This window comes from Gracilinanus agilis, chromosome 2 (genome assembly GCF_016433145.1).
Source record: "Gracilinanus agilis isolate LMUSP501 chromosome 2, AgileGrace, whole genome shotgun sequence".
Classification (NCBI taxonomy): Eukaryota; Metazoa; Chordata; class Mammalia; order Didelphimorphia; family Didelphidae; genus Gracilinanus; species Gracilinanus agilis.
Genome location: NC_058131.1, coordinates 364881267 through 364897794, shown reverse-complemented (window position 1 = coordinate 364897794; position 16528 = coordinate 364881267). Strand labels below are relative to the sequence as shown.

At 38.6% G+C, this 16528-nt stretch overlaps 1 protein-coding gene across 1 annotated transcript in view; it reads right to left on the bottom strand.

The window, feature by feature from the left end:
- Positions 1–1085: 1085 nt before the first annotated feature.
- The window catches only part of SH3PXD2B (SH3 and PX domains 2B), a 95224-nt gene continuing 79781 nt past the window's right edge, over positions 1086–16528 (bottom strand). Inside the window, exons 12-14 of the mRNA XM_044659836.1 lie at positions 13431–13480; positions 12459–12584; positions 1086–2717 (exon numbers count right to left, since the gene is read on the bottom strand). Of these exons, the coding sequence (XP_044515771.1) occupies positions 1170–2717; positions 12459–12584; positions 13431–13480 (1724 nt within the window). The 3' untranslated portion in view covers positions 1086–1169. The remainder of the gene's footprint in view (positions 2718–12458; positions 12585–13430; positions 13481–16528) is intronic.

The following is a 16528-nucleotide window of genomic DNA, read 5'->3' as shown; positions in this document are numbered from 1 at the left end:
AGCTAGCTGTCAATTCCTATTTCAGGCCCACCGTCTTCTGTCCCCCAAGTAGAGCTGGGTTACCCGTGAAGGACAGAGTCCCATGTTTGAAAAGCACCATAATGAAAGAAAAAGGTGGCTGATAATCAGTTCTAGGTAACCCTGGGATTAAGTAATGTCCAAAGCATGTATTGAGTGCTGTGCTGCCTTAGGGTAAGGAATCACCCTTCTAAGACATAAAGCTTTTTCCAGAGTGCAAAAAACAAAAACAAAAACAAAAAAACGCAGATTTAGCGGACTTCCGTCCTTGTCTTCTTCTACTTCCATGGCATGTGAGGAAAGATTGCCCCTCTACAAGTCAAAGATGACCATAACCTTAATGAAGGGAAGACCTGTTAAGATTAGAAAAAGCACATAGGCCCTTTGTGGCAGCAGATATTTCTGCAAACAACAAAAATGGGAATGAGTAGCTTTTAGGAAAAGACTCAGTGGTGGTGAATGTGGGTCTGATGGTCATGTGAAAGGGGAATCATAACAAGGCTTATCCTGGGACACCGAGCCTGGCTTCATACTTGATCCAGGTGGATTAACTTTTAGATGCTCAGAGGAGTTTCTAGGTTGGCTATGGGATCTGATATCTCAGAGCCTTTGCTAGTTAGATTCTGAACACCAGCATATTCTGGGGAAAGGGCAGCTTCTGATTCTTGGATGCTGTGTGAGAGCCACTAGATGAATAACTGCTCTTGCTCCAACAAGAACCTGTTTCTCCCACTTAAAGCACTATTTTCTGTGGGTAACTGAAAACATTTAGAAGGGACTTTGGTCTCATCTAACCCTCTCATATTATACATGAAAAGAGACTGAAGAATAGGAGTGGAGTTGGCCATTTGGCCTGGAGATGGTAACATTGGAGACTTACTACCACTGATGATGGACTGATCATCAGTCCTCATAAGTTGGATGATTATAGTCCTTATAAGTAGGACGATTACCAAGGAATGGAATTAAACTGCATTGAGGCTGGGAGATGCACTCTCCATGCTCCTTCCAGCTTGGGAAAGCCCAATGCACTTGGGAATCATTTCCTTTTATAAAGCCTTGTTGAAAATGATAAGTTAAGAAGCTAATTAAATACCCAGGTGAAACCAATGGAGATAGTGGAGGGACAGCTCCTACAAGGGCAATGAGAACTATGGCTTCTTTCTTAGATAGTTGGAAGGAATCCAGCCTTCCCAAGAAGGCGCTCCACTTAGAACCTGACAGAACCACCAGCCACTGCTATTCTTTTCACGTACTTCAAACACAGTCCCCTCCTGGAAGCCACTGGTCTCCTCATCCCCTTCAAAGTTGGCCATAGCCACATATAATGTATCTTTGGGGACTTCTGCAGTGGAGAAAGGTGCAGTAATTGGTTTCTCCCTTGCTTCTCCTAGCTTGGTTGCTGCTTTTGGCCCGAGCCCACTTTTTGCTTTGACCTCTTCTTGGCCTCCTGTACCAGGCAGGAAAGGTTTGGCCTTTGGAGGGACAAGCATGGGTCGGCCAAGAGCTGGAGCAGTCTTGACCTCGTTCGCCTCTCGATATGGCACTTTGGTCTCAGGAAGGGGCCTGGAAGAGGAGGAGGCTTTCTTGGGAGGTGGTGGCCTCCGAGGAGGTACTACTGGTCTCTGCTGTGGTGACTCTTTGGAAGTGGTAGGACTACTCTTGGGCATAGGATCGGTCGTCTTGGCTGGCCTTGGGGGGACTTTCGAGGAAATGTCCTTTGATGTGAGACTGTCCTGTTTAGTTGTGAGCTTGGTGTCTACTGTGGCTCGCTCCAGAGGCCTGCAAGAAGCTTCCCCTGAAAGCAAACTGTTGCTGAAGGAGACATCATGAGCTCCACTTAGGTGGTGATTCTCTTCTTCTGACGACTTCTCCTGAGACTTAGCAGGTCGGAGCTTGCTCCGAAGGTTGCAGATATCCAACCTGTCCTCAGCTTGAGGTGGCTCTGTCCGGTGGGAAGAAGCTGGTTTTGGTCTAACCTGAGGTTTAGACTTCAAGAAGGGGTTCTGGGCAAAAGACTCAGGTTTATCTTCAGGCAGTTCAGTTTTGGGCTTGATGATGGGACGGAGGTTTGGCTTCTTTACCTCTTTGGCGAGTACTTTGTGCCCACACTCAAGCCCCATCTCATTTTTTTGCTGAAATAGTTTGCCTTTCTCTGATTTCAGCTCTGTTTTCTTGTTGTCCCTCGGCGGGGGCATGTGTTTTGGTGGAATCATGGGCAGAATCATTCCAGGGGGCTTGGGGGACCCTCTGAGCTGCTCCATCCGCTGTCGCTCTCTCTCTTGCAGTTCCCCCTCTGATTTGATGATGGACTCCTTACGTGGTGGGAGGCTGGGCTTCTCCTCCATGTCTGGGTCAGAGATTTCCTCATACCCAGCTGATGCAGCCATATCTAAAGAGACATTCCGATGGCCCTCTTTCCCCTTCCATTCTTTGGACCAAGGCATGCCACAGTCCATGCCATTGTGCGGTGCTTCAGGTAAAGGCCGAGAGGGGCCAGTTGCTTCGTGGCTTGTGTTGTTTTCTACCATGGCCTCCCCCAGGCGCAGCTGTGTCATTTCATTAGGCAATGGGGCTAAGAAGTTAGGTCTTGAGGCATTGCTTGTTTTCTTGTACTTGTCAATGAATGTTGCTGGGGCCCAGCCTTCCTTATCATCAATTTGGATATACCACCAGCCACTTAGGTTCTTCTCAATCACCTGAAAAGTATAAAAGAACAGATCAACTTAGTAACAAGGATTTTACATTTGATTTACAGGGTTTTCCAACAGGACTAAAATATTGAGAATTGTGTCTTTGCAGGAAGGGGAAAATTCTTAGAACCCAACACACTCTCTCTTTCTGTCTCTCTCTCTCTCTCTCTCTGTCTCTAGTTCTGTCTCTGTCTCTCTCTCTGTGTAGGTGCTTAACTAGAGAGAGGAAATGCTAAAAATTTTTTAAAATCCTTACTTATGTTTTGTTTTTGCTTTTTTAATTTGTACCTTTATTACTTGATTTATGCCTTTACTTAAAACCCTCTGGTTTATTTGATTTACTTTGAACCCTCTGATATTGGTTCTAAGGGCTAGGCAGTGATTTGCCCAGGGTCACAGCTGATGCAAAAATTTTAAAAGATGCTTTAAAACAGTATTACAAGGCACTGTAGTTTCCTGCCAGCACAGTACTATAGATGTACAATGATTCCAGTTTGCCTGCCATTTCAAACCCGTCCTCGACGATATTTTCAAGTCAGTCTAAAATGAGCTTTTACTTCTTCCAATTTCTAAAAAGGAACCCATCTTAGATCTTATAATTGATACCAACGGAACAAATAAGATTTACTTTACATAAACTAACTTAACTGATGTTAATATAATATCTCTAATAAAAGACATTCCTGTATGTGTATGCTAAATAGAAAAGTGATTAGTGCTCTGATAATACAGAAGTGGGTAGGAAAAAGAATTCTCTAGCTCTCTTTGGTACTTAAAGTAAAACTTCTTTCAAAAAGCTTTTTCCTGATTCTCTGGAGTACCTTTAGTGTTACTTTCTTTTTATCTGCATATATCCTGTGTCTACTCGTTTGTGAACACATTGGGCCATCTCAGTAGAATATAAACTCTCATAGGGCAGGCACTCTCTCTTTTCTGTATCTGGCACACATATGAATACTGTAGAGCAACAATATATGTTTTTTGAATGACTGAAATAAATGGAATACATATCTTTATATCAGTTAATTAGTAGCTAAAAGAGTCATGAATAAGTAACTTCATTACCACTGGTCAGTGCGGTATAAAGATGAAAATGGGACAATAAATATTCTCAATTTAATGGACAGTTTTAAAAGCACATACTGTGTGTGAAGGCACTATACTAGGTATCAGATAGTCAAAGATAAAATGAAAATGAGTTCCTGCCCTCCAAGAATTGACATTCTAATAATTTTATTACATCCTATTGATCTGATCCTCTTAATGATTAAGTGCCCACCATATGCAAACAATAATATGTTTTCCCCATCCTTATCTAGAAGTCATTTGTATAACTTTATATAATACATATAATTTATATAACTTCATATAATAAAATAGTTATTTATTAGGAAGGAATGAAGAAAGTTTTAAAATTTAAAAATGAATATACAGAGAACTAGACATAATATGAACAAAATGCATATTCAATGGATTTCAATGAATTTCAGTGAGCTTCTATCAGCATTCCATCATTTTAAGTATTTTCAGCATTTCCTAACTACCAAACTGCTGCAAATTTTAACCATACACAAAACTTTGACTACTAAATGATGTTACTTCTTAAAACTCAGATACTTCAAAGAATCCATGCTTTCTTTCCTTGGCACCATAAATGCCCTACCAATGCTGCTCCTAGTCCTTAAGCCAGCCGGAGCTGCTATTCTAAAGATGCTGAGACAAGAATAGACTATATTTATTGTAGCAGGAAAAATTAGATTTGGAATTGGGAAATAATGCTCTAAATTGTATCAAGTCAAAAGAAAAATCTCAATCTGGTCATTTAAAAAGATACATTACTGGCATTGGAGAGGTCCATGGAGAGTAGGAATAGAGTATAACACACTATACCAAAAGTTGCATAAGATGAGGGGTAGTAGACACAGAAGATGCCAACAGAGAGATTTATAACCAGAAAAGGAGATGGGCCAGCACAAAGCAAGAGCAAGGGACGAATGATGGATAGCCCATGTACTCCCCTGGAACATCTTTTTAATGTCAAGAGAACTAGAGGAAGTCCAGACTTAAAACATATTACAAAGTGGTTGTCATAAAAACTATCTTGTACTGGAAGAAAACATAGAAATAGATCAATGAAATGGAATCTAGAGAGCAAACTATATGCATACCAAAGATTAGTGTTTGATAAATCTATATAAAATAAAAACTAGGAGAAGGATTCATTATTTAATAAATGTGCTTGAGGAAAGTCAGTTGGCAATTTAGCAAAATTGATTTAAGTTTATGTCTCACATCAAATATAACATTGAATTCCATCTGGAGGAGAAACTTAAACATAACAAAAAACCCAAACTATAAAAAGAAAATAAAAAGGAAAAATGGTATAATGTATTTGTCTTAGCTGTTGAAGGGTGAGATTTTTTTTTCCTATTAAATAAGTGAAAGGACTTTTTGCTTCTAAATTTTTAGAAGTGTTTGACTTACATTAAGATAAAATTTTTCTATACAACTAAACATTAAAATTAAAAATTAAAGAACACTAACACACTGGGAATAATTTTTGTGACAAATGTCAGGTTAAATATTTAATTTCTAAAGCATATAAGGAAAAGTTTTAAAAATTCATAAAGATAATTTTCATTCCAGAATGGATAAATTTGGTTAATAAGTCAATAAACACTTATTAAATACTGACTGTGAGTAAGGCAGTGTTAAGTGCAATGGATTCAAAAGGAGTGTACAAGACAGTCCTTTCCCCTAAGGAGTTTACAATCTAATGGGGGAAGGCAAAATGCAAACAAATTTGTACCATCTATATAGAAGATAAATGGGGAAGAATTAAAAGAGGGAGGGTACTAGGATTAAGTGGGGTTGGCAAAGGTTTCCTGTAGAAGATGAGATTTTAGTTGGGACTTAAAGGAAGTCAGGGATGTCAGTAGTCTAACATGAGAAAGGAGAGCATAGAAGACAGACAGAGAAAAATGCCTTGCCTAGAGAGAATGTCTTGTTCATGGAACAGCAAGGAGGCTGGAGTGGTGTCACTAGATGGAAGATGATGCGGTTGGGAATAAGGTCTAAGAAGACTGGAAAGGTGTATGGGTACTAGGAATGGGGCAGGTTATAAAAGACTTTGAACACCAACAATTTAAGGTGATAGGAAGTCAACAGAGTTTACTGGCTGGGGGTGAGGGGACAAAGGAGGGGGAAGGGTGACTTGGTCAGGTCTATGTCTTAGAAAATTCACTTTAGTAGATGAATGGCGTGTGGATTAGAGTGGGGAGGAACTTGAGGCAGGCAGACACCTTAGTGGGATATTGCAATGGTTTAGGTGTGAGTGGATGAGGATCTTATTCAGAATGGTGGCTGTGCCAGAGGAGAGAAGGGGCTGTATCTGAGAGTGACTACAAAGGTGAAATCAACAGTGCTTGGAAACAGATTGGACACAGATGGACATAGACTTAGTTGAAGATGACACCTAGGTTGTGAGCCTGAGGGACTGGGAAGATAGTAGTGCCCTAAACTAAAAGGCAGGGAGAGGCTTAAGGGGGGAAGATAATGAGTTCTGAAATGGACATATTAAGTTTAAGATGTCTACTAGACATCCAGTTTGAGATGTCTAAAAGGAGATGTCGGTTAGAACATGAAAGGTAGATTTGAGAATCATCAGCATGGAGGTGGTAATTAAATCTTTTGGCAGCTGATGAGATCACCAAATGAAACAGTATAACAGGAAAAAGAGGGTTCAGGGCAGAACCCTATGGGACACCAAAAGATGCAGACAGGTTTTAAAATAGGAAACACAAATTGTAATTTCACTAATAATCAAAGAGATGCAACTTAAAAGAACTTGGAGGTGCCAAATCACAGCTATTAAATTAGCAGGCATAATTTTTAAAATTTAAAATTTTAAAAATCAGTGCCAGCATTTTGTGGAGAAATAGATATGGCACACTCACAAAAAGGGCAGCTAAGATGTCTCATAGAGGTCTAGGTTGGAGTCAGGAAGACCGGAGTCCAACTTTGCCTTCAGACACTTACTAGCTGTGGGATCCTGGGCAAGTTCCTTAACCTCTGTTTGCCTTAAGCTATTGTGAAAGGAAATGGCAAGTCATTCCAGCATCTTTGTAAAGAAAACCTCATGGATGTTAATGGTCCATGGGATCATGAAGAATCAGACACAACTAAACAACAACAATAAAACACTTATACATTGCTGGTGGAACTTCCAACTTATACACTCTTTTTAAAGATCAATCTTACAGTATATAGTAAAAGTCAACAAAAATAATCATATCATTTAACCCATTAATTCCATTTTTGGAACTATATCCTGAAAGTTATTAAAAACAAGCAATAAGGGAGGCATTACATTTTTCATAGCAGCATTATACGTACTTAAAAAAAACAAACAAGTCTGGAAACAACATAAGTGTTTAACAACAGGGAAATAGAGTGTTTAACAACAGGGAAATGGTTATAAAAATATAGACTGACATTTATGAAGACAAAGAAATCTAGAAAGGGGTCTATGAAATAATGCAAAATTAAAAATCAGAATAAGAAAACAAAATACCCATGAACTATTGCCATAAAACAGGAAAAGTGATTTAGAATGGATAAAATATCTTGGCAGAGGCTTATATTTTGTGTTGAAATTAATAATTCAATTATAAATAAATAATAAGAAAATTTAATCACTGAACATTATACTGATATTAAACAGTTTTAAATTAATCATTTAATTTAAAACAATTAAGAGAGAACTAGAGAAATGTCTTCAAAATATTGGATAGGCTTTTTTGAGAGGATTCATGAGAAGACAGGGACAAGAGCCTTCAGGATGCTTGGTTCTAAAGAGGAGGTATGAGAATATATCTCCTCTCCTTTGCAGAGGTGGACTATGGTATGAACCATTACATACAACGTCAGACTTGTCAGTGTTTTGGCTAGCTTTGCTGAACTGCTTTTCTTGTTTTGCACTAGATTTGTAGTACAAAAATGTTAGGATTTGTACTAGGAAGTATGAAGCAAAAAGTCTGCTTCAGGTGAAACTAGAGGGCCTTGAATGCCAAACTCATGTTTGAATTTTATTCCATAAATGACGGTAGAGTTCAATAGCTTCTTTTCTTGTTTTTTGTTATGTGGGATAGCACTTTGGGAGAGGGAGGAGGATATATTGTGAAGTGTAAGAGATATAAAAAAAAGTTACATAAATACATTTTTAAGATGAGAAGTCATGGTTAAGTTGTGATTGACATCACTACTAAATCACATCAGTGAAATAATAAATTCCTCAAAGCAGAGATGTATATCATTGTTCTCTTCCTCTTAGTTTATTATTTTAGATATTTGTGGCTGATTCACTGGAAGAAATGAGCAGTCATACATCCAGTTCCTCAAATCTTCTTAGCACTGGGGAACCCCAGGAAGGTTAGAGATACAGGAAACCCTACTTCCTATTCTCTTGGATATGGGCCAAATGGAAAACTGCTGGGATGCTATGGCCACATTTTAAAACTTGGAAAGAGATCAAAGATTCACCAGGAAATATGTCACAACTGGTTATCAGCATTCATTCATTTATTTGACAAATATTTATCGTGTCTATTATGTGTCAAGAAGAATAATAGGCCATTGCTATTCTCAAGAATCTTATAATCTAAAAGTAGAGACAAGATGGAGTACATATTTGTAGCATTGTGCACGGAACGAATGGTCTACAGCAGTGATGGGCAAACTACAGCTCTTGGGCCAGATGCAGCCCCCTGAAATGTTCTATCCCTCTGCATGACATTATTCCTAATCTGACAAATACAATGAGTAGGATACAATAAAATGAAACTTCGAAAGGTGCCTTAGAAAAAGACTGACAGATGAACATTTCCTTTCCTTTGGCCCCTCTTTAAAAAGTTTGCCCATCACTGGTCTAGAGGGAAGGGATGGATTAGGGAAGACATCACAGAAAATGTGGCATTTGAGCTGGGTAAAAGGTGATATTTGAGCTGGGCCTTGAAAGAGGAATACAATTTCCAAAGGTAAAAAAAGAGGGAAAGGGCATTCAAATTTAGGCAGGGGGAATGGCATGAATCAAGTTAAAGAGGCAAAAAACATTTCAATGCCCAAGTGAGAGACAGTGAGTACTGGTTGCAGCATAGGATTTGTACTAGCTTTGGGTGAGACTATAAAGAGCCTTGAATGCCAAATTCATGTTTGAATTTTATTCCATAGATGATGGTAGAGTTCAAGATTTTTGAGCAGGGAATAATATGAAGGAATAATATGAGGAATAATATGAAGTGGTACTTTGGGGAGATGGGCTTGGAGAGGGGTTTGCAGGATGAGTTAGAATGAGGAGAGCTGGGAGGCAGAGACATCAGATTGGAGTTCTTAACCTGGGACCCAAAAATTTGCTTTAAAAATATTTGATTATTTCAATATAATTGGTTTCCTTTGTAATCCTATGAGTTTTATTTTATGTATTTAAAAATAATATTCTGAGAAGGGATCGATAGGCTTTACCTAGCCATGACAGAAGTTAAATTCACATCAATTCAACTTTTATTAAGGCCCTATTGTATGTGAGGCTCTGTGTAATAATTTGGGGAGGGGTGGAGATGAAGACCTGGATTGATCTGGTGGCAGTGGGATTAGACAGGAAGAGAAGGATGCAGGAAATATTTCAAAGGAAAACAGATACTACTGTGTGAGTCAAAGATCAATGGGAAGTTTTAAGTTTGTATGACTGAATGAAATATGAAAGTCAGTAGGAAAATCTGGGAAAGGAGTAAAGAGGAATTTGATTTTAGACATGTTCATATTGAGTGGAAAATCCAGGTGAAAATGACTAGCAGATAATTGGAAATACAGGATGGAAATCTAGTAGAGAGATCATTCAGGCCCATATTCATAGTGAACCTTTCAAGTCACAGAAAATAGTCCCAGCTCAGTTGTCCCTAGGCTGAATTTTATTTTAAAATTGCAAGTCTTTAGGTAAAGACAGTTCTGACTGGAGGACTTCAGTACAAAGGAGGACCAGTCAAAGAAAATAATCCACAAGGAGGTGTGTTGCTTACACAGGCAGGCCGTAAAATGTTGTGAAGTGATCCCAGGGTCCTGCTCTCCATTTGGCTATTTACTAGCTATAGATAGAACTTGGCTTTAATCACCAACTGTGTCTCAAGTTTTTTCCTATTGAAAATGGAGATAAGAATAACTTTCTTTTGAGGCTCAAATGAGATAACATTTAAAAATGCTTTGAAAATGTAAAGTAGTTGATAATAGATCTAAAGGTATAATTTCTTCCTAATCCTCATACTTCTTCTCCTAAATAACCAGCAATGGGCACATTTCTTTCTGATGAAAAAGGAGAGTGTGTATGATACCCAATGGATAAGAAGCTAGATGGGTTGAAGACCACAATCTCAGGGAGTAAGAACAATGAACACAAATGGTTTTTTAGTTCTTTTTGTGTGTCATGACAGTCTGGTGAAAGCTATACATTCCTCAGAATAATGTGTGTAAATGTACAAACTAAAATATATAGGATTACAAAGAAGGCCAATTATATTGACATATAGTTATCAAAATATAAAACATTTTTTTTACAGACCTCAGATTAAGAACCTCTGTTCTAGGGGCTGTTTTGTCAGGGCTAGAGATTAGCCTCTTTTTTTTTTTTTGTCCTAAATGTCAACAGTGGGGAGGAAACAATCCTTGGAAATACAATGGCAGAAGAGAAAGAAGGAAGAGAGCAGCAAAGAAAGAGACAAGCTGAAGAGAAAAAGAAGAGGAGGTGAGAGACTTTTAAAAAAGTAGAACATATGGTTTGGGCTCTAATCTCACCAGCTGAAAGTCATCTCTTGCTCTTCAAGTTTTCCTGGGGTACTTTGGATTTCCTTTTGCTTATCTCCCTTTGCATCACCATGTGCACATATTCAATTTAATAAAGGGGTATTAAGTGCTTATATACCAGGCACTGAGTGAGATGATGGGGAACACAAATAGAGCTGTTTTTGCCTTCAAAGAGCTTCCATTCTATTGGAGGAAGGAGGGGACACCCTTCACATATACAAATAGGTAAGAGTAAAAAAAAAAAGAAAGAAAGGAGGCAATATTAATAAGAGTTAGGAAAATTTTCATTACAGAGGAGATGGCAGCCATGCTGAACCTTTAAGAAAGATAAGGATTCTTTGGGACAGAGACGAGCACACAGTGTACTCTGGGCATGGTGGACTACTTGCACTAATGCTAATGTGAGTTCAAGGAACAAATGGTAGAGAAGTTTGTCTGAAATATTCAATATATGAAGGGGAATATGAAATTAGGATGGAACAGCAGGTGAAAAAGATTATGAAGGGCATTAAATGGCAATTCAAAGAATTTGTTTTTTACCTTGGAGGCAATTGGGAGCCACTGAAAGTTTTTGAGAGGTGAGGGACATGGTCAGACCCATGCTTCAGAAAGATTATTCTTTCAGATTGGAGTGGAAAAATACTGGAAGTTGGGATTACAATTATGAGGTTATCACAGTAGTCCAAGAGGGTTGTGATAAGGACCTGAACTCAAGTTGTTGGCTTTGGGAGTGAAGAGGCGATGGATACAAGAGAAGATATAGAAGTGACTAACAGGACACAGAAATTGTACAAGTAATGGTTATGAATGATGAAGGGAGAGTCAAGAATGACTCCCCAAGACTGTGAATAAAGGTAACTATAAGAATGGTGGTACATATAACAGAAATAGAAAAGAATGGAAGAGGGGGGCATACTCAGGGGGAAAGAATGAATTTCATTTTAGATATGGTGAATTTGAGATGCCAATGGGACATCTGAGATGAGATATTCAGAAAGCAGTTGAAAATATGTGCCATTGACAAAGTTTCTGAGCACTGTGTCCCTAACCCCATTATTCCCTTAAATCCTGTGATGTGATTTTGCACAGCACTATGCTTTTGGGGAACACATGTCAAATTATAGCAGAATTGACTGTATATGGATTATGGAACCATCTGTTTAGAGGTTATTCTTGAGCCCATGGGAGCTGATGAGATCTTTGAAAGAGACACTGGACTCCCACTCATGAACCATAAGCTCTCCCTATGGGCAGAAATTGTATTTTTCTTATTTGTCTGGTACTTAAGATGTTTGTTCAGTTGTCGACTACAACTGACGTCAGTTGTCATGGTGTCATCTTTTTCTGCTCGCTTCTCATCTAGAACGGTGTGTATGTGCACGTGTGGCAACTTTACAGAAACAGCATGCCACGTTGTCCACCTGATATAACCTGTTGTTCTTGTTTTCTGATGATAGGGAAGATGAACGTGAAGGAGAGAAAAAAGAAAGGAGAGGAGGGAGTGTATGGGTGATGATGACTTATTCCACCAATTGTGTTGTGCTGGAGAATTGGGTCAATCCATCCTTACTTTGGTGTAATGCCTGTTCCAGGCCCATCTCAAGCATCACCTCTGGCATTCATAATGCATGCTGCCAAGTGAGGGGTCTTTTCTTGTTATTCCTACCTATCAAATGCATATATTTACATAAAATCTCTGAAAGAACTGGGAATACCTTAACTTCCTAGAATCATCAAGAGAGAAGAGGAAAAAGCACTCAGAAGAAAGAAATTCCAAGGAATTGTTCAGATAGCAGGGAAGGAAATGATAGGATGAGAGGGAATTATAGAGGAAGGAAGAAGTCAGAGCAGGAAAAGGGAGGCTGGAAGTAGAAAGGCAAGGTCAGGTCAACTTACCTCAACTTTCAGTCCTGCTTGGAAACTGATTCCATCCGGAATAGTTGTCTGGAACTCAGCAATGGTATAATATTCCTCTTCTACTTGGGGTGGGATAGGGGGTTTTGGCAGGTTCAGACCTCGAGGCTGATGGAATTAAACACAAAACTAATTTCAATGTAAAGCGTATTACTAAGAAATTGAAACTCAGGAGGTAATTTTTAATTCTTTTGAAATCTGATCTGGTTCTAAAGAGACATGTTGGATTTTTGATCTTATGAGTGAGCTAGTAGCTTTTCAATTGAAGGCACGTATGGGAAAACCTCTAGGGCTACAAGGACTTTTTTTTTTTTTTAAAGAGAAAAAGGAACAGAAGAAACTAGGATATCACTACAGGAAGTATTCCCATTTCATCCAAGGTTTAGGTTTTGTTCATCTAGAGGGGCACAGCCTTACATATTTTTATCCACTGGAAGGGTCCTAGCCTAAGAGTCAAAGGCTTGTCTTTGTCTTGATTTTGACTTTGTCAAAGGAGGCAGCTAGGTGGCTTAGTGAATAGAAAGCCAGGTCTGAAGATGGGAGGTCCTGGGTTCAAATCTGGTGTTAGATACTTCCTAGCTGTGTGACCCTGGGCAAGTCACTTAACCCCCACTGCCTAGCCCTTACCACAAATCTGCCTTGGAACCGATACACAGTATTGATTCTAAGACAGAAGGTAAAGGTTTTAAATATATCTATATATAAATACATAGATATGGGGCCTTAGGCAAGTCACTTATTATCACTAAACATCAGTTTCTTTATATGTTAAGTAGATAATAATATCTACCAGATCTACTATGAGTACATTGGGATTGTTGTGAGACCAGATGAGAGGATGCCTATGAAGATACTTTGTTGAATATGAAAAAAATATGTGAGTATTAAGGATTATCCTATAACACGGGCCTTTCAAATAAGGGCGCGGTTCCCCAGGGTGAGGATTTTACTTACTATGGTCATGTCTCGTCGAGGAGGGGGTCTCTGCCTCATCTTTGGAGATCCTATGGAGAAACATGATCTTATTGCATTCCATTTCAATATTCAGTATTCCCAATTTAACATATATTTATTGTATACCAAATAGGCACAATGCATAGAGGAGCGGTAGAAAGTTAAAAAAAAAAGACAGGGCTGCTATCACTTAAGGAGTAAAAAAAGATATACATACAAATAATTACAATGCCAACTAGAGTATGAGAGTATAGTAAAAGAAAAAATTCAGAATTTTAGGTCAAAACTCCAATTAGGGGAAGAACCAACTCCCTCCTGCAATATTACTCATACCCTTCCCTTTAGCTTTCTCCCAGCTTGGGCTCTTGCCACTCTACCAACACAGCTTTTCTCAAGATGAATTGAATCACTAGCCTTTGTCTATTCTAGAATGAAAGAGATTTCCAGAATTTCCACTCTAGAAGCAAGAGAAAACCTGTAGCTGGGTGAGGGAAAAGGTACATGCCCCATATGTTTGAGAGGAGGAGAAACTTCTGGTCTCAGTGAGAGAAAAGTCTCCCCTTTTCCTTAAGAACACCAAGTTTCAAGAGCCGACACTCTCAGGGACTGTGGAGGCTGGTGCTATAGGATGGGATTGTCCCTGAAGACTTATGGAAGGGGAAGTCTCCGTGGAGGTTTGACTGGAGCACAGTGCCCACAATGTACTAACTGGAGGCTTCAGTATATATATATATATATATCTGATCAAGTAAAATTTAAGGGTATGGAGAGGAGGAGGGAATTATCCCCAGCTACTATGCTTTCATTCCTGCCTCAGTAACTTAAGGCAAGTCATTTACTCTCCCTGGGTCTCAATTTCCTCTTGTGAGGGAGCTAGGTGCTATAGTGGAGATATCTTCAGGAAGAATTAGACCAAATATATGTGACGCAGGAGAAAAGTCACTTATTTTCTCTTTGCCTCAATTTCCTATAACAACACCAACTTTATAGTTATTGCAAAGATCAAATGAAGCAGTATATATTAAGTACTTTGTAATCATCATCATCATCTTCTTCTTCCTCCTCTTCTTCCTATTCTTCTTCCTCCTCCTCTTTCCTCCTCCTCCTCCTCCTCTTCCTTCTCCTCCTCATCTTCTTCTTCCTATTTCCCTTCCTCCTGCTTCTTCCGCATCCTCCTCTTCCTTCTTCCTTCTCCTCCTCCTCCTTCTAGGAGGCCTCTGAGATTTGTTCAGTTTAAGATTTATGGTCCCTTATCATGATCTTAATAGGAATATATTCTGTGCTCTGACCTCAAACATTCTGAGGGAGAGCCTTACTTTCCAGGTATCCTTCTTGTCTTGCCTCATCTCCTTCCCTTTTTCTTACTCTCAACCCTGATCAGCATAGCCAAGGATCTAGAACAAAGTGCTATCTTTGTCCAGAGCAGCCAAACTGGAATGGAATACTGACCATGGCTACAGGGGAAAGGGAGATTCTGGGTAGTTCAAGTCAGAGATTTAATCAGTAAGTATATATGCCAAATGCTGTGCTAGGTGTTGGGGAAACAAAGATAAAAATTAAATGGAGCCTACTCTCACTGGGTTTATGTTCAATCAGATTAAAGAATTTTGTACAAATAGGGTCAGAAAATGGTGATCAAGAACATAAAAATAAAAGAAATTTGGGGGGCAGCAGTGGATGAAGATCCAGGCCTGGAGTAGGGAGGACCCAGGTTCAAATTTGGCCTCAGACATTTTCCAGCTGTGTGACTCTGGACAAGTCACTTAATCTCCATTGCCTAGTCCTTACTGTTTTTCTGCCTTAGAACCAATACACAGTATTGATTCTAAGACAGAAGGTAAGGGTTTTAAAAAAAAGTAACTGGGAAACAGGAAACAGTCCATCTGGAACCAAAGTATTGCTAAACAGAAATAGCAGTTTATGCATCCTAGTAAGGTGATGGCCCTGGTGTAAGCAATACGGTTATTTATTTGTTTTTCAATAATACAACTACCTGCAGAAAAAACAGTGCAACTAATTAGGGCAAAGAAGGATTTTTCCTCTCTAATGGTTGGAAGTCCTTTCCCCAACCAAATCCTTTCTTCATAAGGCTCACAGAAGTCTATAAATGTGATTCCTGGCAGGACGGTGAAATTAGTGGAAAACAGGAAACCAAGATTTTCATTCTAGTTCTGCCATTAGTCATATGACTTTAGTCAAGTCACTTAGCCCCTCAGAATCTGTTTCTTCATATGGAAAATGGGGATAATCATACCAATAGACCTGTGAGGTTTAAATAAGATAATGCTATTAAAGAACTTACAAAAGCATTAGACATTATACAAGTTTAAGTTATTATTATTAGAATGAACTATTCCCTCAATTGATAAATGGGCAAAAGATGTGAATAGACAGTTTTTGGATGCAGAAATAAAAGCCATATATAAGTATATAAAAAATTTTCTAAATCACTAATGATTAGAGAAATACAAATCAAAATATTTCTGAGACATCATCTCATACCTATCAGATTGTCTAAAATGATAAAAGGGCAAAATGGCAAACACTGGAGGGGATGTAGAAAAATGGAGAAACTAATACACTATTGGTGGAATTGCAAATTGATCCAACTATTTTGGAGAGCAATTTGGAATTATACCTAAAGAGTTATAAAACTGTATATATACCCTTAGGCCCAGCAATACATTGTTGGGTCTATTTCCCAAGGAGATCAGAGAAAAAGGAAAAGAATCTATATATTTCAAAATATTTATAGCATCTTTCTTTGTAGGGGTAAAGAACTGGAAATAGAGGGGATATCTATCAATTGGGGAACAGCTGAACAAATTATATGATTGTGATGGAGAATTACTATGCCATCAGAAATGATGAGCAGATTAATTAAAAAAAACTTGAAGACCTATAGGAAATAATGAAAAGTAAAATTAGTAGAACTAAGAGAACATTATGTGCAACTACAGAATTAATATTTGAAGAATAACTTGTGAATGTCCACCTTTAGAAAAAGAACTGATGAAAAGGAATACAAAAACATACTTTATATATACATATTCTTTTGTTAGATGATGCTTTCTAGGGTGTGGGGAAGGGAGAGAGAG